At 38.0% G+C, this 27371-nt stretch overlaps 1 protein-coding gene across 1 annotated transcript in view; it reads right to left on the reverse strand.

Moving 5' to 3' along the window:
- NOTCH2 (notch 2) overlaps positions 1-27371 on the reverse strand; it is a 158238-nt gene that overhangs the window by 108160 nt on the left and 22707 nt on the right. Inside the window, exon 2 of the mRNA XM_003793802.3 lies at positions 7282-7363. Coding sequence (XP_003793850.1) covers positions 7282-7363 — 82 coding nt within the window. The remainder of the gene's footprint in view (positions 1-7281; positions 7364-27371) is intronic.

The following is a 27371-nucleotide window of genomic DNA, read 5'->3' on the forward strand; positions in this document are numbered from 1 at the left end:
ACATGCTCACCCATACACATGCACACACACTCATCCATGCACACATGCTCATTCATACACATATACACATGCTCACCCATACACATGCACACACATATACACTCACCGTACACATACAAACACACGGTCACCCATACATGTACACACACTCACCCATACACATAAACACACACATCCTCAATACACGTACATATACACACTCATCTATACACATACATACACACATGTAAGACAGGGAGTAAAGCAGACTCTAGACTTCATTCCTAGCTACAAAATTCCTAGCTGCTGGACATAAAGAGGAGGGTTTAATGAAAACCTTCAGTACATCCACTCATTTGTGCTAAGTTAACAAAAATTGCTTGGAATTTTTTAGATAATTACATTTTTATCACAATCTGATATCCCCTCCTGCTTTGCTAAGACCAGATATAGACAAAATTAAAATGATTTAATTAAGCTTCCCCAGATCCTAAAAGAGAAGTATTTCTCATTCTGCTTAGTCACAAGGAAAAGGAAGAACAAGAGAATTCCTACATGAAATTAGCATTGCTGGCAAGACACAACTGAACAGTAAGAAAGAAACTTCATATAGGACTATGGTTTACCTGGAGACTATTGAAGAAACACAGCTGAACTCACATCTGTTAATGCCAGGTTAGCAAGCCAGAATTAGTTGATTTAACTTACTGGCAGTTACCCAAGACAGGCTGAGTGCAGGAACCACCTTCTCCTACTTCTCTACTGAACACTGAAATACTTCAAGGTTTCACCCTAAAGAATCAAGATTAGTTGAAAAAAGTATGGGAATTCTTTTGCTATGTTGTTAAGAAGCTGGTAATTAAGACTTCCTTTATGAAAGACCCTTCAAGAGCACATAACTTATGAAGGATTTTTAAGGGACATAAGTATTAATACCAGGAATCATCTGCAAGCGGCGCTGTCGAAGGTCCCAGACTGCAAGTCCTCAACAAGGAAAGGCCTGACCAGAAATACACATACAGATCTGTAACTCACTGTACAAACGTAAGGGGCTATGCTTAACAACTTGTGATTTTTGTCCTGGTGGTAACATTTATGGAAGTCACTGAATTTAACCTGTCTCAGTTTAACAGCTGTATAAAATCTGTGAGGACTTGCTCATGTTCTATTAGAAAAAAGGAGGGAGAAGTTTCAAATTAGTTTTCTCTACTGAAGCACACTCTCCTTAATATCCTCTATCCTTACCTTCACTGCCCTCTTCTTATATTTCATGCACAGTATACATTGAGCTTTCAAGTCAACGGCCACTTCTCAGAAACAGCATTCACCAAACATGGCCCACATACACTCATGTATGTACAAGTAGTTTCACTGTTCTAGTTCTACACGAGATGCTCAGAACTACTTAATGCTACTATCTCTACTTTAAATTCAGTAACTATATAAAGTGAAATTTTAATCATATTCTTGACCTAAAAAGTTACCTTACAAATACTTTCAAATGTTCTACCCTTTCTTTTCAGCAGGTCCTGCTTGATCTACCACTTTAATATGGGTAATTCTGTCCTATTTTATTAACAGGCAAACCGAGATTCAGAATGATAGCACATTTTCCCAAAGCACTGTAGGTCAGCTAAAGACTGTGATCTTGAGCAAATTACTTAACTTCTCTTAGTTTACATATACTCACTGTTAAAGGGAGATACTAACACTACCTCCGACCTCCTATGGGAACTAAAATAGTTATAGCTGGGCATTTTGTACCTGATTTTACTCAGAACCTCTCTGAGAAGTTCAGGTTAATGAACTGGTAATTATTTTATGACTTCTCAAAGTAGTGTGAAATTATACACATAGGATAACAATACCAATTAACTACAACTGCTAACACAGACTTATCTATTTCATGGGGTATACAGATAGCATACCATAAGTAATTCTTGAATTAATAAATCCTTAAATATCACATTTCATAAAAAAATTACTTTGTGAAAGGTAGTTAGCCAAAAGATAGCATTCTTTTGTTTTGTGTTAAAAAGAGAAAATGACCATGGAAGAGTGACTAGGCTTCTGCTAGCATCTCCAGAAAAACTATTTACAGTAGAACCTCTGTAAGCTGACTACCCAAGGGACTGTAACAAACTGGTCAACATACAGAGGTGGTCAACATGAGGACTAGGCCTACAGTACTGATATGTACATGTAGTTCACACCCAGTCTATGAAAATCAGGTTAACTTAAAGAGGTATTCGACACAAGGAACTAGGCCTACAGTACTGATATGTACATGTGGTACATTTACAGTCTATGAAAATCAGGTCAGCTTAAAGAAGTGCTCAACTATGGAGGTTCTACTTTACATGATGTTATGTTAATTAGGGCACCCACTTAAAGGAAGAAGCTGGGAGAACCAGTTTCAGCAGAGAAGAAGAAAGTGATTTAATAGTTGATATTTCCCTGTGTATTTCTTTGATCTGACATGCCCCTGTATAGCAGTAAATGCCTTGACAAGAAGGTGAGTGAAGGGGCAAATGTTGAATCAGTCATCATTTTTGACAATGTCTTCCTAGAGGAGCAGCAAAACAAAATGCTGACAACACAACCTCCATGATAAGCCGGGTTTTGAGAGCCTCTGAGTGTCCTCTATTCTCTACTTACTATACAGAAATTTATCAAAAGGACAAAGAAGGCAAGGGCTCTAGTTTTCATGGAAGGATTTAGGAGGCCTGGACCACCACCATTACCTCTCCCTAATCCTGGCAAAAAAAAATTGTTAGCCATTAATGTTCAATATTTATTATAGCTAGCAGCCAAGTTTTAGATAACATGACATTTATTTATAATACTTATAATAATTGACTTTAAAATGTAGCTTTTAGATAGGCACTTTGGCAAAAAGCAGAAATTCTCACGTGCCAACACCCATCCACAGGAGCCTGGGTATCTCACAGTGACTTTACAATGTTTCACAAACACTGTTAGACACCTCCTCAGTGGTACATAGGAAATTCTGAAAAACCCCTCTGTATTTCCAATTTTCATTATTAAAAATGATGACAGAGTAAATCCTATCAGACCAACCATCTTCCTCCTAACAACTTTAAACTCGAGACAAAATGTTAAAGGCACAAGAGGATAACCAAAAGCAGGCAGAAATGGGAAAGATAGAAGCCTTGGAAAAGAAGGAAGCAAACTTTATGAAACCCAATTTACACAGCCAGTTTCACCCCCGAGGTACTGCCCAGTCCATTCAGAAGATGAATAGTGTGCAAGCAGGAAATGGAAGTCTTTTTGAGCTGAGGCATCAGAGGTACTTGGAGCAGTCAGAGAAGCTAGGCTTGAGGAGAAGAAATCCTGGAAAAGACAGAGCCCCAGAGGGGTAGCCCTAAAGATGTGAGCCCCCCAACTCTGCTCAAATCCTTAAATGATTCCTGAATGTGCACGAGGAATTTAAGTTCAGAAACACAAGAGGAAGCAAGAGCCGGGAAGCTGAGAAGACTGAGCAGACAGCTCCTGCTGTTGGGGAAACAGAGGTCTGAATCCAGGTCCTGCCAAACCAGAAGGGCTTGATAAATACCCCAGAGCTTGGTAAAACTCCTCACACTTTTCACTGTGGCTCTAGAAGGGTCACATTCTGGGAATAAAGACTATATCCCAGGAGTAAGATTTATATGGTTGAACCAAGGGCAAAATAGAGGTAAACCTACCCTACTGGTGTCTAAAGCCAGGCATCCAGAGGTTGAAGATGACATGCCAGCAATGTAACCACCTACTAGAACAAAACATTCTACAGTAAAAGGTAAACTTTAAAATGTATCACCCACATGTCCAGCGAATAATTAAAAAGTATCACACCTGTGAAAGGAAATTGTCCCCATTGTCAAGAGAAAAAAGAGTTGACAGAAATATCCACAGACAACCCAAATGTTAAGAATGGGCAGACACGGACTTTAACTACAATAAACATGTCCTTAAAATAGACATTATATAAATTGTAAAACTCATAACCTCATCTACCCAAGAGCATCCCAGTGAACTTGAGCTTCCCATAATTTTTAACCAAATTGGGATTTGGAATGGTTTATATTTGAAAGCCCAAAGCAAATAACTTGAAAGTGATTAATGACATCAAAACTTAATTATGTATTTATACCTCCCAGTATGACAAGGGAAAAAACAAAATGTCTTCTCTCTCTGTAGTGAGAAGGTTTTATTAAGACCTGACAGCAGCTATTTAGCAGCAATAACTTGAGTTTTAGGCAAGATTATACAGGTTCTCCTTGTCTGGCATCAAAATCTAATCACAGACTGATAGGGTACTTAGGCTGCTAACAGTTGAGAAAAAACAGTTGCACTGAGTGCAAAACTAATCTTTAAAAGTACTTATCCTCATCTGTCAATGTGATATTATCGAGGACTTTTATAATTTCTATAAACAATCATTATATTCTAGCTGAGTCAAAGGCATTATGCTGTTTTGTCAGTTACCGTCTACTTTAAAACTTTTCTCCCAATTCCCACCCCCTCATAAAAGAAATTTGGCTTCAATTTTCTCTTCTTAATCCACTAAGCCATCTCATAAATAAAAAGATAATCACATGTTCTGCATGCCTGGCACAATTTTGATAAACCCTGTAAGTGTTTTAATATTTATTTACTATTTTGGTAAAAATAATACTTACTGAACAAGCTGAATTACCTTCCTTCCCCAGGGAAAAATGCAAGGTTGGTGAAAACATACTGAAAGGTCTGCTAAACCAACATTATTTTTGCTTAAAATTTTGTGAAGGTTGGCACAGCACTGTGGAAATTGACTCAGCCTCCTGTGCTTGCTTTTCCTGTGTCCAGTTATGTTCACCCTGCCACTCCTGAAGATGCTACTACTACTTTTGCTGAGGTAGGGAAATATTCCCTTTTCACACGTTTGGTTGTTCATCTTGGTCTCACAAAAGGATGGCCTCACCAATTTTTCTTCTTACTCTCCCTTTCTCCAGGAGCTATTTCCCTCACAATAGGCCGAAAGATATCTGAGAAACATACTGAGGGCTATATCCACACATAGTCCATCCTATCAACAATTAACCAGTATCCAAGCACATAATATAGACAGCTCCACTTTGATTAACCACAAAGTAAGTTCCTTGCCCCTAGCAATGTTTCTTCCAGAAACTGAGGGCAGCTTTGTCTCCTTGACCCTGGAAGGGAGTCTGAGGCTAGCAACCCACAAGTCTGCTTCCACCCACAAGTGACCCTCAGAGTCCTCTCCTGGTAAGTGCTCAGAGATTGGTCTCCCCTAAATACCACAAGTATACATGCCAACATGTAGGGTCTATTTGAAATTCTCCCTGCGTAAGTCACTAAGTTGAATTACCTCCAAATAGAACTAACTAACTTCCCTCTCTATATGATGTTATCATCTTGAATACTATGAGGAACAAATAAAACTCTCAAAGGAGATAACTACTGCCTTTTTATTGAAGATAAATGAATTAAGAGACATGTGAATGGTGATGTCTGCTACACAACTTTTAGTTCAAGAAACACATTGTTGAGCAATAGGTCTTGTGCTGGGCAGTAACTATACAAAATGCGTTCAGACCAGGACCTCACAATCTTGTGGGAGAAACAAACACATCAACAAGTGATCATATCACAAGGGATTAACAACCAAGAAAGCTGAACAATCAAATAAAGCGGCACCTGAGGCCCAGAGGTCACAGAGAGACTAAACAAGATTTCCGTGGCCAACCCTGAAGTATTAAGTTCCCTCCCTTATTATCTCCAGTCATATTTCCATTCTTAGAGGATAACACACGGCACATTTTTTTCCAGCTAGAAAGACTAAGTGAGCAGCCCACAATCAGTTACATAAAAACTTTCATTTCCAATGTTATCTTTATTCCAATCCAAACAACCCACTGTTAAGCTCTACTGTCATCACAGCTTAAAATATTTTCACTTTGGTGAAAAATAATTGTTTCTGACTTGGAAAAAAGATCTTGTTTATGACATTAAAGAACTTACATCCTCATGTCAGAATAAAGTTAACTGGGCAAAAAAGTCATAATTACATTTTTGGTGTTCAATTGAATATCCAGGAAAAAAAACACAATTAGATTGGATAAACTCACTTAAAACACTTAAAATGTTTATCAAGCAAGTACCTCCCCCAAAGCAAAGAAAAGCTATACCCCATAAAAAAGCAGAAAATGAAGAGAAATGTCATATCATCAAGTCTTACTTTCTCAAGATTTCTCATGAAATAAATAGAATGGATACATTTTCCTGTTGAAAATTTTCAATTGACATAGAAGAAAAAAATGGTCTATATGAAATCTAGAAAAGCTATTTATGAAATTATCTCACAAACTTCCTCAAAGTCTGTCTAGACTAGATGGTTGGAGAAGATGAAAAAAAATACCTTTGAGCCAAGAACTAGCCCACATTTTCCAGTTCATCCCTATACCTAACCCCTATGATGCACACCCACAGCCTCTGCAGCCCACCCCACTCCACGTATGTGGATCTATCTTCCTTCCTCACTGTCTCCCTTTCAGAACTAGATTTTTTATACTAGAAAAAAAGTCTCATAGGACTGTAAAATTCACTTATACTGACCAGAATTAAAGTTGCTATCTATTTGGTTTGACTTAAAAACAAAATCAGAGCTAACATTGTTGAAGGGAGATTCTAAGATTATGCCTTAAACTGAAAAATTAAAAAGAATGCATTCAACATATAACTAGCCACTCACTGAAAAGTCTTTTCTCAGAATGACAAAGATAAGAGTAAAATAGCAAGAAGTTCTTATTAACCATTTATCTAATATTCACATCCTTACCCACCCCCCCCACCCCCCGCAAAAAAAAACGGCATCGGGAAAAGTTCAAGAACCAAGCTAGGTGCAATGGCTCACATCTCTAATCCCAGCACTTTGGGAGGCTGAGGTTGGAGGATCACCTGAGGCCAAGAGTTCAACACCAGCCTGGGCAATATATAAAGACTTCGTCTCTACAAAAAATTAGCTAGGCATGGTGATGTGCGCCTGTAGTCAGTCTCAGCTACTCAGGAGGCTGAGGCGGAAAGATCACTTGAGCCCAGCATTTTGAGGTTACAGTGAGCTGTGATCACACCATCGCAATCCAAACCTGGGCAACAGAGTAAGATTCTGTTTCTTAAAAAAAAAAAGAAAGTTCAAGAACCGGTAGCATTTCCCAGAAGCATTAAAAATAGACAAATCAAACCAAATATTGTACAGTGTCCTAATGTAATAAGAAAATATACAAAGACTAAAAAACTTACTTGCAGTATCCTGTGCCATTGTGGTAGGTGACACACATTCCTTTATTTACACAGGGTTCATAGACATCCCGACACTGCAGTGCTAAAAATAAAAACAAATATACATGAGAAATAAGTCACTAATCATAACCCTCAGCCACCAAAGAAGTGTGATATAATCCAGATCAACATTCATTACCACATCCAACCTGATCTGGGAATTTTAATCAGTTTTTCATCTTTTGGCTTTTAGCACAAAGGCTCATCCCCAGAGTCTCTTCCTACAATCCTGTTTTTGTGGTCTTGCATGATGCTCTTCCTCTGTGCTTATGTATCCCCAGCTGTTACACTTCTACGTCCCAATGATATAAGAAAAGAAAAGCTGTAATATCTATGACATGCCATATCATCTTGGCATTTGGATACTTCAAAATAAATAATGTAAGGATTCATCAGTGGGTATTTTAGGAAGATAACAAGGTAAATACTAAGTCACCATATTAATGAATTAGCCTTCAGGTAAAGTTTTAAAACAGACCACTTCAAGAAACATCATTAATACTCATTAAACAAACTAAAATTAAGAGCCTCACATGTACCAAGCACTACATTAGGATCCAGAAAAAAAGGACAAATGAAATACACAAATAAATGAGCAAAACATAATCTCTAAATTTTAGGAACTTACAGAAAAATGGGGAATAGATCATGAATAGATATTGTGATGGGGAATAAATAAAATGAGAAGTTAATTTTATACATATAAAAAAAATTCTCACACTCTTGATTCCCCCAGTCCCTTGAGTCCCTCCCACAAACAGACTATTAAAAACAAATAAACAACAACAAAAAAGAACAGCACTTTCACTGATCTCAGCCAGGGGGGGAAGACGTCTACCTCAAGTCTGCTACTCAATTGCTGGATAATTACAATATCTTGATTGATTGTCTGGCCTTTAAGGTTGAAATTTTCATCACCAAAATATGAACTCATATATATATATATATGTCTATATATCTAATATCTATATAAAGAATCCTAACAGAAAGGCAAGACATAAACCTAATCAAACAATAAAAATCAAAATTGAAGCACATAAACTCTTTTGGGGGGCATATTAAGATATCCATTCCCTAGGATGGTTCATGTATAAATATCTCAAAGCAAAACTGAGAAGTCCCACCTCTGAGTCTTCTCCAGCCACACCACTCTATGTGTGAACTGTGCAGTAGCAGAGGCTCTGAGGCCACCGGTTCTGGACATCAAAACCAGCAGCCCAGGCTCAAGACGGATGTCAGAACAACTCCTCCATTAACAATTACTGCATTAAGAGCCCTTTATTTGCCCAGTACTGTATCAAGCTGTGGAATCAATTGAGAACATGTTTACAGAAATCTCATCTCATCCTTAAAATAATTATTTTTAATACTAATAGTAATAACAACAGCAGCTAACACAGTGTACTTACTAAACACAAAGTACCGTCCTAAGCACTATACATAGATGAACTAATTCAGTCTTCACAACAACCCTATGAAGCAGTTAACTTCATCAGTGGGTATTTTAGGAAGATAACAAGGTAAATACTAAGTCACCATATTAATGAATTAGCCTTCAGGTAAAGTTTTAAAACAGGCCACTTCAAGAAGTAATCAGAAACATCATCAATACTCATTAAACAAACTAAAATTTGACTTCATTAGACTCATTCCATAGGTGAGAGAAGAGAGAGGATAACTGACTTGCCTATTATCAAACCAGTGAGTGAGAGCGCCAGAATTTGAATCTAGGGATTCTGAATCCAGACACGGACAGACACCATTCCCACTACCCGATAATGCTTCAAGTAGGCAGGGCGATAATATCATACCCCCTTACTGGAAAGTGAAGGTCAGGAAGGTTACATGACCTCTTCATGGGGCACCGCACTGTCAGCTGGTGGCACTGCTGGGCCTAGCACCCAGGTCTCTTACTAAGTCCAGCCCTTCTCCATGACAGCTGTTGGGATCACACAGGCAGTCACTAGGATGCTGGCCTGAACAGGCAGATTCAGGAAGAGGGTCATCTTGTCCATATCCCACTTCCCTGTAAGACTCAAATGCTCCCTCTTCCCACACTGATAAGCTCAATGCAACAACTATAATTAAAACAGTTAATGTCAGGTTATTTCCTCCATACCAAAGTTCTCAAACTGATATTTTCATTCTCTTTAGACACTTTTATTAGTTTCAGTGAGAACTTCCTGGCTTTTTTCTATTTACTTTTTTTCTTTAAATTAAAAAAAAAAAATCTCAGTAAAAAAGAAGTGCTCTGCAGGCACAAAACACACCACAGCTCTGTCCCCTGCAGGAACCCCAGCACAGTGGAGGGGGTCAGGAGGCCTGAAGTTTTGCCTCCACCCTATCTAGCTATTCAACCTCAAGAAAAGCACAGCCTCATGGGGGCTCACTTTCCCTGTCTGTAAACCAACTTGGGGGTGGACTAAATGCCCCTGAAGGTTCCCTGTGAATCAACAGTGACAGCTCCCTCATTAAAAGTACATGAATGGCATGCCTGGCACCTGGTGAAATCTATCCAGGAAGGCATAAGGACTCAACCACCCATGACTCAGAAAGCCAGGGGTGCAAAAAAATCATGGCCTGTTCCTATTAAGTGTCCTGGCAAATCATTACAGTGACAGGTTCAGAGAAGTACAAACAACCTAAAGTCAATATGTGGCAATCAATCTAACAAATAACTTTATAGCCTAGCCTTAGTGAACCAATGAAACTCAATGACTAAAAAGGAGGTGGGCTTTCCAGGCTAATAATTAATGCCATTTGGCTGATTTGTGGGATCATGCTACCTTGAACCTTTAACATTTACTAATGCATGGTTCTCAAACTTTAATAAGCATCAGAATCACCTCACGGGCTTGTTAAAATGCAGAGTGTTGGACCTGACCCCTTCAATTTCTGATTCAGTGGGCCCAGAGGGGGCCTGAGAATCTGCATTCCTAACACATTCCCAGGTGCTGCTGATGCTAGAGGGCTGAGGAACCACACTTTGAGAACCATTGTACTAAAGCATGAGTATCTACTTTAAAAATCCCCCAAACAAAATAATCTACTGTGGAGGCCTTGAATGATGCAGATGATAATGTACTGCCTTGATAAACAGAATGTGTAGAAAAGGGAACCCTTATACTCTGCTGGTAGGAATGGAAATTAGCACAACCATAATGGAAAACAATATGGAAGTTCCTCCAAAAACTAAAATAGAATTACCATATGATCTAGCAATCCCACTTCTGAGTGTTAACCCAAAGATTTGAAATCAGTTTCTTGAAAAGTTATCTGCATTCCTTGTTAACTGCAGCACTATTCACAATGTTACTAACTTAAATGTCCATCAACAGACACTATTTAATGGATAAAGAAAATGTGAATACACACACACACACACACACACACACCTGGAATAGTATTCAGCCTTTAAAAAGAAGGAAATTCTGGCTCGGCACCCTTAGCACAGTGGTTACAGCGCCTGCCACATAGTTAACTAGCTTGATTTAATTTTTTCCAAATTGTATTTGTAAATTATAATATCATTCATACATCATAAATTTTTATAATTATAAACTGTCATTTACAATAAAAAAGTATAATAAAGTAAAATTGGGAATTCAGCCTTACTCAGGGGCTACTTCTAAATGAATACTATAATTATTACTTTGCCAAACAAAGAGAAATTAAAAATTTTGATAACTTGAAACCACAAAAATGAGACTGGGAAAGACCTTAAATTCAATTCATATTTTTTCCAATGTAAACCAAATTTAACAATGAAATTAAAAGTAGATTCAAGTTTGTAAAGTTAAAAAAAGAGATGCTAAATCATACTTTAGATAGGTGACACACTTAAATTGATGCTTTGACTCTGAGAAATTATTCACTAACAAAAGAGTAATCCCCCCACCCCAGTTTTCATCTTAAGCCACAAACAGCAGGCACTCAGTAAATACTAGCTGGCTGGAATCAATCTTACTTACTCTGTATGCATGTGTATCTGCACATGCCCTCCCCACCCCTCTCCCATTACTTCAAAGAGAAGTAATGAATTTCAATCTCATCACCCCACCACGTGGCAATTTCCAATTTTCACACATTTTCAAGGCAGTGTATTTAGGGACTACCTTTTTATAATAGTCAGAACATACTTAGAAAGCATCTACTATGGCAGGTGCTACCTCTAATGTCAGAGATGCCACAGCTAATGGAATAAAGTCCCTATTCCATAAATTTTATTACTATTAGAAAAAAATGGATAAAAAAATGAATATACACATAAAATCATTTCAGAAACCCAGTAATGGAAAACACAAAGGCTGAAGGCATGTGGGCATCTTTAGTAGATTAAGTGTGTGGGAAAGGCCTCCTAAGGAGAAATCCTCTAACACTTAAATGAACAAGAGTCATGAAGACATGAGGAAAGACCCCTCCGGAAGAGGAAACAGCCAGTGCAAAAGCCTTAAGGTGGAAATGAAACTGATATTCTAGGTTCATATGGCTGGAAGATTATTAAGGAGGAAAGTAAAGAGGTCAGGGAGGCAGGTAGGGGTCAGATGACAAAAGACCACAGTAAGGATCACAGCTTCTACTCTGCGAGGGAAGGTGAATTACTTGGGCTGTTTTAAAAATAAGGAAAATGACACAGATTTATGTTTGAAAAAGTCAAGAATATGAAATGCTCCTTTTTTTTTATTTTTTCCCCTTCTTAGATAAGCTTATTTAAGTAACCCCTTTGTAGACTAGACTGAAGACATCCATTTTCCCAGCTCCCCTAAAATGGTAAAGATTTTATTCTAATAGCATCTACCCTTCTAGAAGCACCACTTGTAATGTGTCACCCCACTACTCTCTACCTGCAAAGACAACTTTCAGTTCTTCCTTGGCTCCCAGAACTTACTCAATTTGCCTCTCAGAAGAGCCAGCTGGGAGGTCCATGACATACCATCCCACAGTACCAACCCTGATACTTTTCCTTCCAGAGACAAGCTATTTCTTACTTCAGCTAATCTGAACTGTCACACTGGTCTTCGAGATCAGCACCTCCCTTACCTGCCCAGTACTGCCTCCCACCACTCCCACTGCACAGTGCTTAGTTTACCCCGTTTCCTGAACAGATTGCCACGAACTCAGTTCCACGCCTCTCCTTGTATCTCCTCTTCCTCGGCTTGCTGCCTTCCCCTTCACCTTCTAGATTCTATGCATTCCTCCAAGGCCTCATAACCTCCTGCCTCACCCACAAAGCTTTCCTTTATGGTTTTGGTTGGTCCTCACAGGGCCACCACCCTTTACTAGCTAACACTTATAATTCACAATTTAGCACATAATTCTATTATATATTGTCGTCTAATTTCTCTGCTTTTTCACTTTTAAGTTGTTAGAAAACAGAAAACATTTCTTCTTTTCTGCAGATCTGAAGCGATATACTGTAGCATCTGAAAGCGTGGACACTAAAATCACTCAGATCTGGGTTTGAGTTCCAGTTCCACTATAAACTATCTCTGTATCCTCTTTGTGCTTCAGTCTTCATCTGTAAAATAAAATCTCTCTCAGTGTCCTGGTGATAATTAACTGAAGTAATTAAAGAGCCTAAAGCAATGCCTGATACACAGTAAAAGTTAAAGAAAGACTAACTCACATAGGAGATGTTTAAATTCCTGGTACTCATCACACAATAAATGACACCTTTTGGAAACTTTTGTTAAATCACTCAAACCCCAGTTTTAAACAAACTGAGAAATCTGGAATACCTGAAGAGCCCTATGAAATTTAGATCGTGATATCAATAACTGGAATAAATTCTTCCTAGTTGCCACTACTAATTAAAGACATAATGAACAAAAACACACACACACACACAAAAGAGGACACTGCTCTTCTTTTAAAAAGGTAAAGCACTATAGGCATAAGAAGTGATTCAATAAAGGTAAAACACTACATATAAAGCAAAAATTTCATTCAATTTTAGTACAGATCACTATTGAATAACTACTGTGAGCACTGCCCTTTACTGGGCACTGCAGGGAAATTAAACAGTGAAACTCTCCCTGTCCTGTGGTTGTCCTTACAATCTAATGGAGGGAAGTCAGGAGCAGGGGCAGAGAGAATGTGACCTATCCAAATGTCTCTAAATAAAATACAAAGGAAATAAATATATCCTCAGCATACACTCTTAAATCAATCTCAGAATCATTCCAAAAAGAACCTTTCAGAAATATAACATAAACCCTTTTTGTTTAGCACTAACTCAGTCCAGATAAGGCTTTAGTATTTATTCAAGTTTATTTGTCCCAATTATATATAAAAACTGCAAGCAACAAAATAAGCTTTCTGTTGATTTTAACCAGTCCCAGTGCCTCAGGAATTTACCTATTTAGGGATAGGCCTGAGGTATCCAGACTTAATGAAATCTTCCTTAAAATTTCCTCTGGGCATATACCTAGGTTTTCCAGGGCTTTTCAACAGCATGCCAGCTACATATCACTGCCTTGAAAGCCTCCTTTTGTCTTAGGAATCTCTAACATGAGTAATTAAGTCTGTACCCCAGCCCGGGTAATCTGAGCAGCCTTCAGTGTGTCTCACTTGCTGCATTAACATGTAATCTTTTAAAATTGGCATTACTTGTTGCTTTGCAGCCTCTTCAAATAAGCCTCTGTCTTGTCGTCTATCTCACATGACTTTTTTCACATCCTGCACCCTGTTGGCGTAGTATCTGTTCCTGCTTACACATACACCCACCACTCACTCAGAAGACATTTTAATGCCTTGAATGGCTGGGGTTCCTAAAATATAAGAAGAGGAGTTACACAGGGCTCTTTTGATTTTTTTCTTCAACATTTATGCAAATTTCAAGTAGCAGTATTTGAGACAGATGAAGTCTTGAGTTTATGCCCTAGGATCTTAGCTGCGGTTGGCTGCTGTTGCTTCTGGCACATGGCCTCTGGAAGAGACTCAGTAAAATGAACAAAGCAAAGTTTTCTAAAATGACTGCTTGCATTATAACCAAAAATAGGAGAACTGAGGGCAGACAAGGAGACATCAGGGATTTGCAGTAATTCTCATAGCACCCTGCAATTTCAAACAAAGATTTCACTCAATTTTTTATTCCATTTTTTAGGATCGAGCCATTAAAAAAAATCCAAACAAACAGAAGTAGGGAAGCTTCAAATCCCAAGTGGTACATTTAAATAAAAACAAAGTGGAGAAACATCTATTTTCCTCCTTGAAATTTGTCTCGATTAAAAGGGGAAAAAATGCAGTAAGGGAGGAGATACCAACATTATATTCCTAATAGTGTCCAAGGATTTCTATTTCTATGCTTTTAATAATATATTATCTGTAATAGAAAATGTATCTTCTACCTGAGAGATGTTGAAACCAGATCCAGAGATTAAGAATTAGGCTATAAGTTTCACAGAAAAATACAACTCCTTTAAAAAACTTAAAATATACCTTGATTTAAGAAAATGTAATCAATAAAACTGAACTTACAAATAAGAGTAGTTTTAACATTACTAACAGAATTTTCATTTATAAAGAAATTCATTCCAGTGAAGTTAATAAATGTAGAATAATCTTTGATTTTTTTTTAATTTTAATTTTGTCCTATCACATAATGTTGGATTTATTACAAACCCCAAAATTCACTGATATTTGCTGTTCTATATTGAAATCTACTACGTACTGTATTTTTCCTTCTTTCATTTTTCTGTTGTTTTAAGGACTGCAAGGAAAAAAATTTACCTGATGAATGAGTTAAATTTCAATTCCTGGGTCTTGGAGATGAAACTAATGCATTTAGCCCTACCACATGAAATACAAGGTTGATAAATCTATATATACTCATGAATCAGGATATGGCAAATTTGCTAATCATATCTCTATACACGCGTACATTCTTTCATCTGAAAAATATTTCCCCTCTCTTTCTTCCTTCTCTATCTTGCTAAATTCCTACTAAATTTCAAATCATAAATAATCGGCACTACCTTCCTTAAGAAGCCCTCAGAGACCACCAGTTTGATTTACATGTTCCTCCCCTTTGCTCCCATTTCATCTTAGGCAGAAGTATTGTAAGTACTGGCTCACCTATCTCTCTCTCCCATCTCTATGCAAATTCCATAAAGGCAGTGACCATAATTAGATTATCTTTGTATACTTGGGACCTAATAGTGCCTGGACCACAGCAGGTACTAGTACTTACTAAGCTAGTCAATGAATTAGATTATCTGTAACAAGATAAAACCTATTAACAAACCCAACAAATCAGTCTATGTGTTTAAGTGTAAGATTTCACTTTGTGTAGATAAAAAAGTGAGAATAAAAAATGATGCAAATTTTCCAAGCCTTTAAAAAGTATAAATATTTGAGAAAGTGCAATTGTACTTTTCCAATCTTTGCAAAACTGAAATGCCTTTGAAAGTCTTAAAATTATCATGAATGAAGATACACCTTCCACTTCTAGCCCCCATTATCTTCCACGTGTATTACAGTAAAAACTGGTTAAAATAGGTTGATAGAAGTCAAAATAATTTATGTCTAAATGGCGAATGCAGAAAACACAATAATAAAAAATTCCAATTGAATTGTAAACCACAATAGTCTGTTTCCATTGTAAAGAACCATTTTCCCCATGAGTAGATTTACTGATACACATCCATGGAATAACAGGCACCAATGTCATCCAAATAAGCCTCAATGTATTTCTTCAGCATAAGTATCTAATTCTTTGTAAAATGACACTGACCAAAATAATCAGAATTTACATGTAGAAAAATTCTGGATCTTGAAGTAATAAAACCCAACAGAGAGAAAGAAGGTATATTACATCTAGACAATTCTCTATACAAAGGATTATATATCTGTACACTGCTTAGTGGTCAAAAAGGACCAACATGAGGTGTTATTCCATCATCTTATCATGTATCTTTTATTATCTGTTCTGTTCTACTATTTATATCTGTTACTGTTATTGAGATAAATTTTACCTATCACCAATTTCCTGTACTTTTAATAAACTCTGCCAGACTATTTTGTTAAGTACAGCTTAATTTTAAATGCATGCAAAAACATTTCAGTATTCTTGCAGAAAAATAAAATTATAAAAACAAAACTTCTGTAAGTTGACCACCCAAGGGACCTGTAACAAACTGGTTAACATATGGAAGTGGTCATGATAAGGAACCAGGCCTACTGTACTAATACATACATGTGGTGCATGTCTGGTCTATGAAAATTAGGTCAACTTAAGAAGGTGGTCAATATAGGGAGGAGGTCAACTATGGGGGTTCTACTGTATATATAATAACCCACCCAAAAGATACAAAGTATTCCTTTAGTTTAGATTTTTTAGAACACTTTTTAAATGGAGTAGACAATTTCTAGTGTTTGTTAACTTAAAGGTAGACCCCTCCCCAAATATAAAGAATAAGGAACAAAACCATGTTTAGAAATAAAAATGGGAAAATCTAAGATTGCTACATGTTATATAAAATCATGGAAATTTACAAAAACCAAATAGGGAAAATCCAGAGAACAGCCTCAGATATCCTCATGGGCATCCTGCCTCACAACCTTTTAAAAAAAACCCTTGGATGGTAGCAATGAAGACTACTCACAACAATCAAGGTTGGTGAGGGGAGTAATCAGAATACTACAATCAATGCGTTGTGCAAATGCTGGAGAGAAGACTGGGAGCCTCCATAAAGTCCAACTACCTGGAGAGCTAACTGCTTGCTGTAAAGTGAGAGTTTTCAGAAGCTAAGGTCCTAACATCTGGGTTATTTTTATATTATCATCTGGGTCACAGTGGCTCCAAGAACCTCCAAAGAGCCTAAATCCTTACAGGTGTCCAACCTGTGGCCCACAGGCTGCATGTGGATTATATGTGAGGACTGTTTATCAGTGGTGTCAAATAATGTGGAAAGTATGCAGGGACTTTTTTTTGATCATCAGCTTTCGTTAGTGTTTGTGTATTTAATGTGTGATCCACAACAACTCCTCTTCCAATGTGCAGAGAGAAGAAAAAAAGCTGGACACCACTGCTAGCAATGTTGAGGAAACTACCTAAATCTGGAGATGGTAAATGCATAATATTATTCTCATTCCGAGAGATTTTGTCTGAGGCCAAAAACCTTGGTATAGAAAAATGACAAGTCTTTATTAAACACTAAGTGGAGAAGAAAACATGAAATACAACACCAACCTTCAATTTTTGTTTAGTTTTGTTTCTAATTTCTTCTTCCTTTAATTTTTTTTTCCAAACAGAAATTTATGTCCCACATCAACATAACTTTGACCTCACGGTCAACAAATAATAATAATAATAATAATCCACATTTAAATATACATGATGAAGAGCTAAGAATTTCAGCATTTAAGCAATTCCTCTTAAAAACACTAGTCCTCTAACTCCATAAGCCATTAAACTACTCATATTCTCCCTTTATTATGAGTATAAGCAAGAATTTATCTCCAAGACTACTGAGATTTCTGTGGAGTTGGAACAGTCATTTTAATAGAAACAGCCCAAATCATCAACACAGTGAAGACCTGTAAATGCTCAGGTGCATTCTATCCACTCATTCAATTGTTGCTAGACTGACAAAGATAATTTTGCATACATTAGGTGACCACATTGGAACTTTAACTTTCCATGTTTTTGTGCCTTCAAGCATAGATGAGGGAACTCTAGATTTCTCCATTTGCAGCAACATCTGATTTAGCAAACCTTTGATAAAAGCTTTCTGTAGAGGCCAAGATTTCTCTTGCTCTAGCTTCAATTTGGAGTTCTCAGAAAAATCAAAAGAAACAGCATAAAATCCAATATACTAAATTAAAAATCTGGGGGTAAATCCTATAAAGGGTGTTAGCTTTCTTGAGTGCAATGCTTCCCTAATTTTCATAAATGAGTCAAAATCTCTAGAGGAATTTAAAATAAAAAGCAGATGCCCTGGCCTGCCTCACATCCATCTGATATGCTGACACTCTTCCTGTCTGAGAACCTAAGGGAGTTAGTTCCAGGAGAAGGTTGATTCTGGAGCTGGGTAATATCTAAATGATGTTTATTCCACCTAGCGTCCACCCAGCCATGTGTGATGCCAGGCACATGTGAAGTACTCGGGAAATGTTTGCCAGCCCAAACTGCTCAAGGAGCAGATCTAGTAGTTTTCTATCTCCCTCCAAGAGACTGATAAACAAGTCTTTAATTTCTCACAAAACAAAAAGAAAATCTGTAAAACAACAGTTTATTCTAGGCTTTTAAGGTCACAATGACCTGGCAAAGGAGATACTTTAATCTCTTTTGTCACTCTTAAAATTCTCTCCTCAGTAAAAATTCATTCCACTTTGGGGACGTGGGAGTGACACTCATGTTGAATGCGAGGGATTTACAAAGGGAGTTGTACTCGTTACACCACTCCAGGCCCAGTGGGAATGTCCTTCCCACCATCACCTCATCGCATTAACAGGATTAAGGAAAACCAGTATCAAAGTAAGTAACCCTCAGTTCAAGCAAAGGGTTTAGCAAATGTGGTTATTAGTGCAGTGCTGGTGGTTAAATAACATTTCTCCTCCTCCCCACTAATGCACACATTACCTCACTGAAAAAATTAAACCAGGGCATTGTAATCATTTTGGCTATAAGCCTAAATATATGTTATCATAGAAAGCCTCAAATACTCTAAGTTTTATATAAAAACCATCAAGTGAATCTAGTACCCTCTCCTCCATCCAATGTAATCTGGCTTTAAAATTGTTAAATAGAACAAGTTTATAAATCTGAGTATGGTGAGCTTCAGTATGTGCTGATTCACTTCCATAGAAAATAATCCCAAAGCATCAACCTTCACAGACACAACCCTTTATTCTCAAGGAATAACACTAATGATGTGAATTTCAGAAATTAGCCAGCCATATCCTAAATTAGCTGGCAGGTCAGGGCACTTCAAGCGGAAGGACAGTAACAGGCATCTAGTCTACCCAAAGATGAGCTGGTGTTCACTTGGCCTCAGGAAGAAAAACCAAGGCATCATACAGCACTCTACAGGATGCACTGAGGGTTAGATCCCAGCTGCACTGAGGGTTAGATCCCAGCTCCTGACTGGCAGGGGCATCATACAGCACTCCACAAGATGCACTGAGGGTTAGATCCCAGCTCCTGACTGGTAGGGGCATCATACAACACTCCACAAGATGCACTGAGGGTTAGATCCCAGCTCCTGACTGGCAGAGGCATTATACAGCACTCCACAGGATGCACTAAGGGTTAGATTCCAGCTCCTGACTGGCAGGGGCCTCACATAGCACTCCACAGGATGCACTAAGGGTTAGACCCCCACTCCTGACTGGCAGGGGCATCAGACAGCACCCCATGGGATGCACTTAGGGTTAGATCCCAGCTCCCGATTGGCAGGGGTTTTCAGCAGATTTCCATATATGTTCCCCCACCCAAGCCTATAAGCATGCTAGGACTTATGTGATCACCATGGCCAAACATATCATAAAGTCATCTTACAACCCCCAATTTCTCAGCCCTGAGCAGGCTGACCATACACAGATCTGCTGGCCAAAGACAATGATATAGTAAAAGTTACCTTCAGAGTTTACAAGATTTTCAAACAACCAACCTATGAGGCATGCACGTTAGCACCAATTTACAGAAGAAGAAACTAACTCAAAGACATAAAGAGATTTGCCCAAAGTCTTACAAATCAAGGTATCTGAGCCAGAACCAGAACACAAGTCTTTTACCTACTAATCCAGTTTTCCTTTTACTCACTACATCTGAGGAGATGCAGTTAGAAAAACCTGACATCCACCTTAACCTACAAACTTCCATAATATATATATTGTGTCTGTAGTATTCTCAAGGAGATATCTACCCATTTACCAGCTATGTGCATAAACATTTCCACCAAAGATCACCTAATTGACCACACACTCACCAAAACAAAGCCAGGACTGAATCCTGGGTAAGCAGAGTCACCAGAGCTGCATCAGACCACCTTTCCACACACCCTCAGGACAGACCCCATCTGTCCCTACTGCCCCACCAGGACGACAACAAAAAATCCATTTTGAGAACTTCCCAACTCTAGGATTCAATATACTGCTATGTATTATTCCTCTGGGGGAGGGAAATGAAAACAAAAACAAAAAAGCTACCCTGTAATAAGGTAAAAGAATGGCTGGAATTCTTTAGAGTTTTTCCTATGTAAAATTATAACTGGGTATCATTTCTTCTCAATAATAGGGCAGCATTAGAGAAGCAAAAAGAAACTGTGGCATTAAAGATAGAACCAGTTTACATGAATGATCATACCTCCCTATTAGTAAGATTTTACTCTTAAAAATGGTGACCCTACAAAAAAGTTGGCAACTCATCATTATTTTACCAAAGTACCCATAATTTAATTGATTAGAAATGAATCCCTCCAAAGAATGCAACTGCAGTCAACTTTAGTAAAAACTGTACCAATGAACAGGAAGAGCATGGTCTGCTACTCAGAGAAGGTGGATAGTAACTAATGTGGTAAACCAAAAATACTATAGGAGATAGACTGTTTTCTTATCTGGTCCGCTTCTCTCAGAAATCAATTTAGAGGAGAGAAGAAGACAAAAAAAAAAAAAAATCACCCTCCCAAACCAAGACATAAACTATGCAGACACATACCCTTCATAATGTCGGGTCTCAACTGAGGAAACCTCAAAGAGCTCAGAGAACTGTCTTTTCCACAAAGTTAAGAACACCAGACTCTTTTTGGCTTCCAAAATCAAAAGCATACATTTTATTACTACAGTTTGGTATACTTCCCCATAAAATACCACCTTACTTCATATTCACACCAATAAAAGCTACAGAAAATAATGACATGTTAAATAAAATAGATTTCTTTTCTGTTTTCCTTATGACATTTTTAAAAAGATTATCTGACACATAGAACCATGGACCTTGAAATGGGAGATGAATTAAAATAAAATTTTAAACTATGATAAGTCTATAATAAAGAATATACTCTATGTATACTATAAATACTATCAAAATTCAGGACATTTGATTACAGAAATCTAAGGAGAAAACGAATTTTTGAAAAGTCTCAGCCAAAAAGAAAACCAAATGACAATAATCAAGAAAGAAAGGAAACGGGCAACTTCTTTCTATGCATCTAAGCTCCACTTCTGAAACAACAGCTGTCTTTGCTCAGCTGGAGGAAAACCACAGGACTTGGAATAACTCACTTAATGTACTAACCCTCCTTATGCTAAAATGACACTGTTGACTCACCCGCGGTAAGACATGTGCTTGGTTTAACCTGTTTTTCCAGTAATAGTAATGAACTGAGCTTCTCTAATATTAAAATGATTTGCATTGCCACAACTGAAAAAACACTCAGAAACACCTACATACATAGTATACATGCCCTGAGTTGGTCTGGTTTGGCTGTGTAGCCAGAGTTCTATTCCTCTTTCTAATGCGCTCTCCAGGATGAACAGTGTTACTACCTTCTACTTCATGACAAAACCAAAAATGCTCCTAATTATCAAAACAATCTTTCACTGTATTTGCTCAGTATATCATTATCTTAGCTAACCCCTGGTCGTGGGCTCCCAAAGTCTGAAGTCAAATGAAATGTCTCACTTACTTTCCTTACTTTTAGTTACTTGTCATGCTCAAATTTGGGTGATAGAATGGGTTGCAGAATACCCACAACAATTCCACAACCATTGCATACTACCAGTATCATCCAACATGGTCCCATAGGAAAGCCTGGTAGATTCCCTATTCCATTGCTCTGTCATATATGGCTTGCACTCTAGTAAGGGCTGAAATAATTAAAAGAAAAAAAAATTAGTAAGCTAATGGTCAAGCCCTAACTCTAGATTATGAACCAGGCCAATCACTATAATACTGGAATAGAAAGGCTTAATGACATCAAACAAGGGTTTTACTTATAGCAATACAGACCACAGAAGGAAAGGTTATTAATTCTCCTTAGAGCAAAAATGGGATTTTTTTTCTCAAGGACAGATTCCATCTAATTCACACATATCGGCTATCCCAGAAGGACAGCTGTTTGTTTTTTTAATTAAATCATAGCTATGTACATGATGCGATCATGGGGTACAATGTGCTGGTTTTATATACCATTTGAAATATTTTCATTAAACTGGTTAGCATAGCCTTCACCGCATTTTCTTAGTTATTGCATTAAGACATTTATACTCTACACTTAGTAAATTTAACATGTACCTTTGTAAAATGCACTGCAGGTGTGGTCCCACCAATTACCCTCCCTCCACCCATCCTCCCTACTCTTCCCCCACCCCACCCCCCATCCTCTTTCCCTTTCTTCTTGGGCTATAATTGGGTTATAGCTTTCATATGAAAACTATAAATTGGTTTCATAGTAGGGCTGAGTACACTGGATACTTTTTCTTCCATTCTTGAGATACTTTGCTAAGAAGAATATGTTTCAGCTCCATCCATGTAAACATTAAAGAGGTAAAGTTACCATCTTTTTTTAAGGCTGCATAATGTTCCATGGTGTACATATACCACAATTTATTAATCCATTCATGGGTTGATGGGCACTTAGGCTTCTTCCATGACTTAGCAATTATGAATTGGGCTGCAATAAACATCCTGGTACAATATCTTTGTTATAAAGTGATTTTTGGTCTTCTAGATATATACTTAATAGAGGAATTGAAGGATCAAATGGCAGGTCTATTTTTAGATCCCTAAGTGTTCTCCAAACACCTTTCCAGAAGGAATGTGTTAGTTTGCATTCCCACCAGCAGCGCAGAAGTGTTCCCTTTTCTCCACATCCATGCCAACATCTCTGATTTGGGGATTTTGTGATGTGGGCTAATCTTACTGGAGTTAGATGATATCTCAAAGTAGTTTTGATTTGCATTTCTCTGATGATTGAGGGTGACGAGCATTTTTTCTTATGTCTGTAGGCCATGCACCTGTCTTCTTCAGAGACGTTTCTCTTCAAGTCCCTTGCCCCCCCTGAGATGGGATCACTTGTTCTTTTCTTGCTAATATGTTTGAGTTCTCTGTGGATTCTGGTTCGGAGATATAACCTGCAAATATCTTCTCCCATTCTGAGGGCTGTCTGCTTGCTTTACTTACTGTGTTCTTGGCTGTGCAGAAGCTTTTTAATTTGATCAGGTCCCAGTAGTGTATTTTTGATGCTGCTTCAATTGCCCAGGGGGGTCCTCCTCATAAAATATCCACCCAGGCCAATTTCTTCAAGAGTTTTCCCTGCACTTTCTTCTAGTATTTTTATAGTTTCATTTCTTCTAGTATTTTTGTAGTTTCATGTCTTAAGTTTAAATCTTTAATCTAGTGAGAGTTGAACTCAGTAACAACAGGAATCTGACTACTCACATAAAACATGAGTACTAAATAACCATATGCTGAACGACAGCTGGGTCGTAGACAAGATTAAGAAGGAAATTACCAAATTTTTGGAACAAAATGATAATGAAGACATGAATTACCAGAACCTCTGGGATACCGCAAAGGCAGTCCTATGCTGAATGACAGCTGGGTCGTAGACAAGATTAAGAAGGAAATTACCAAATTTTTGGAACAAAATGATAACGAAGACATGAATTACAAGAACCTCTGGGATACCACAAAGGCAGTCCTAAGAGAGAAATTTATAGCACTGCAAGCCTTCCTCAAGAGAACAGAAAGAGAGGAAATTAACAACTTAATGGGACATCTTAAGCAACTGGAAAAGGAAGAATATTCCAATCCCAAACCCAGCAGAAGAAAAGAAATAACCAAAATTAGAGTAGGATTAAGTGAAATTGAAAACAAAAGGATTATACAACAGATCAATAAATCTAAAAGTTGGTTTTTTGAAAAGGTTAATAAAATACATAAACCTTTGCCTAACCTAACCAGGAAAGAAAAGAGTAAAATCTCTAATCTGATCAATCAGAAATGGCAAAGATGAAATAACAATAGACTCCTCAGAAATTCAAAAAATCCTCAATGAATATTACAAGAAACTCTATTCTCAGAAATATGAAAATTTGAAGGAAACAGACCAATACTTGGAAGCACGCCACCTTCGTAGACTTAGCCAGAATGAAGTGGAAATGTTGAACAGGCATGTATCAAATTCTGAAATAGCATCAACTATACAAAATCTCCCTAAAAAGAAAAGCTCAAGATCAGATGGCTTCACATCAGAATTCTACCAAACCTTTAAAGAGGAACTAGTACCTATATTACTTAACCTTTTCCAAAATAATGAAAAAGGAGGAATAGTACCCAACACATTCTTTTAAGCAAACATCACCTTGATCCCCAAACCAGGAAAAGACCCAACAAGAAAAGAAAGTGATTGGTATAGACCAATATCACTAATGAATATTGATGCAAAAATATTCAACAAGATCCTAGCAAACCGAATCCAGCAACACATCAAACAAATTATACACCACAATGAAGTGGGTTTTATCCCAGGGTCTCAAGGCGGGTTCAATATACATAAATCTATAAATATAACTCATCACATAAACAAAATAAAAAACAAAGGCCATATGATCCTCTCAATTGATGCAGAAAAAGCTTTTGATAATATCCAGCATCCCTTCATGATCAGAACACTTTTGAGAAAATTAGTATAGAAGGAGCATTCCTTAAACTGATAGAGGCCATCTACTGCAAACCCACAGCCAATATCATATGGAATGGAGTTAAACTGAAATCATTTCCACTCAGATCAGGAACCAGGCAAGGTTGCCCATTGTCTCCACTGCTTTTCAACATTGTAATGGAAGCCTTAGTCATCAAAATTAGGCAAGAAAAAGACAGCTGTTTAATTTAAAACTTCAATTCAAAAATCACTTTGCAAAGAGACATTAGAAATATTGGGAGTTATGGTGGGGCACGGTGGCTGAAGCCTGTAATCCTAGCACTCCCAAAGGCAGAGACAAGTGAATTACCTTGAGCTCAGGAGTTCCAGACCAGCCTGAGCAAGAGTGAGACCCCATCTCTAAAACTAGCTGGGCATTGAGGCTTGCTTTGGCATCACATATACTAAAATTGGAACGATATATCCTCCCTATGCAAGGATGACATGCAAATTTATGAAGCATTCCATATTTAAAAAAAAAAAAACTAGCTGGGCATTGTTGCAGGCACCTGTAGTCCGAGCTACTCAGGAGGCTGAGGCAAGAGGATCACTTGTGCCCAAGAGTTTGAGGTTTCTGTGAGCTATGATGCCATGGCACTCTACCAAGGGTAACAAAATGAGACTCTGTCTCAAAAAAAATAAAAAAGAAAGAAATATTGGGAGTAAAAGATAACCTACTAACAAAAGAACTAATAGCTTTGACTGGACCAGTAGTCTGAAAAATAGGTGTGCGTACCCCAGAGGCAGGGGAAGTGCAAGACCATCCTTAGAGTATCGGAAGAAATGTTTACACATCTACATATTCACAGTGTGAAAGAAATAATTATGCTTTACTAAGAGTTACTGTATGCGTGTATGATTCAACAGTTGTGCATTCATATAATTTATAAATATTTATGAAAAGGAAGGGTCTATGCTCAAAAGTGTTTTTCTTGGGTCATACTTTATTTTAGGTTTGGAAGGTCTTGCTTTATTCCCCTATATTTCACAGAGTAGGATATATTATATATACCTCCAAGGGTACGTGGTACACTAGAAAAATGCTAAGAAACAGGATAAACCTGATATATCTTCCTGGCATTCCATTTGCACACACCTTATGGTAAGTGGCATTCATTCTTCTCCAAGACACCTTGGTGAACATGTCTTAGGATGAAAGAGGCCACAAAATGATGGCCTGGGTTCTGGGTTCCATGCATGACTCTCTGTCATCTTACTATTTGACCATGGGCCCATGACTTCACTCTTCCAGGCTTCCTGGCCTCCTTCCTACTGGTATTTTGTTACTGACATGTTAAGTTTTTCATCCCACCCTCCCCTGCTTCCTGCCCTGGCACATCATTCTTCCAACTAGAACATCACAGCCACCTGGCTCCACCAAGCTCAGCCTCCCTTTCCCCTCTCTGATGAGGTCTCATTTTGCATTCCTTCAGTCTCTATGGACTGAATAGCTGTACAATGCTAATGGGCACTTACTGGAAGTACATTCAAGTCATTTCTAGGGTCCCTCCCCTCCTAGTTACTTCTACATAGTCTGGAAGCTCCTACGGGTTAAGTGCCTAGGGCAGCATTCTGCATGAGAGACCAAAATCTGCCATCACATGATCATGATGACAATCCCTAGCCCTGTCCTTGACCCAAATCAGCAATTCACTAATTTGGGGGAAAAAATTAACAGAAGGCAAAATTACCCACATAATGAAAATATATTATCTAGCAAAAGAAAATGACATTGAGACCATCCCCAGGTAAGCCAGGCTATGATAAAAATAGCTCTGGATTCAGCAGGAGCAAAATGAGGAACTGAGGACAGCACAGAGAAGTGCTGACTCATGCTGGTAGGATGCCCCTCTCACTCAAAGCAGCTGAGTTCACATCCCAGCCATGGCCAACTCGTCGAAATAATTAGTAATTAAACAAGCTAGGATATTAAATAAACTTAGCATTGTTAGTTAATATTATTACCCTCATTCCATCAAGTATACCAGAACAGGAGAAATGATGCATCTTTATCTGCAAATGCTGGGGATTCCAGGGCAGAATTTTCACCTACTCAAAGCAGGCTGAGATTTGGCTTCCCTTTTCAAGTTTTGTCAACATCCCTAAAGGTTCCATAACATATTTCCCATCAGGGCAGTGGTTCTCAAACTTCCTAATGCCACGGCCCTTTAATACAGTTCCTGTGAGTTGTGATGCACAGGTTGAGAACCACTGCATCAGGTGGAAAGGTAAGATTCAGTTCCCAAGCATTATGGTGAACTTCTAAGCAAGCAGTATGGGGGATAAATCAGTGGAGCTGGGGCTTTTAAAAAGTCAGATATCTTGGCTCGGCGCCTGTGGCTCAAGCGGCTAAGGCGCCAGCCACATACACCTAAGGTGGCGGGTTCGAATCCCCAGCCCGGG

Source organism: Otolemur garnettii, unplaced genomic scaffold (assembly GCF_000181295.1).
Source record: "Otolemur garnettii isolate 467f Iridium unplaced genomic scaffold, OtoGar3 scaffold00073, whole genome shotgun sequence".
NCBI lineage: Eukaryota > Metazoa > Chordata > Mammalia > Primates > Galagidae > Otolemur > Otolemur garnettii.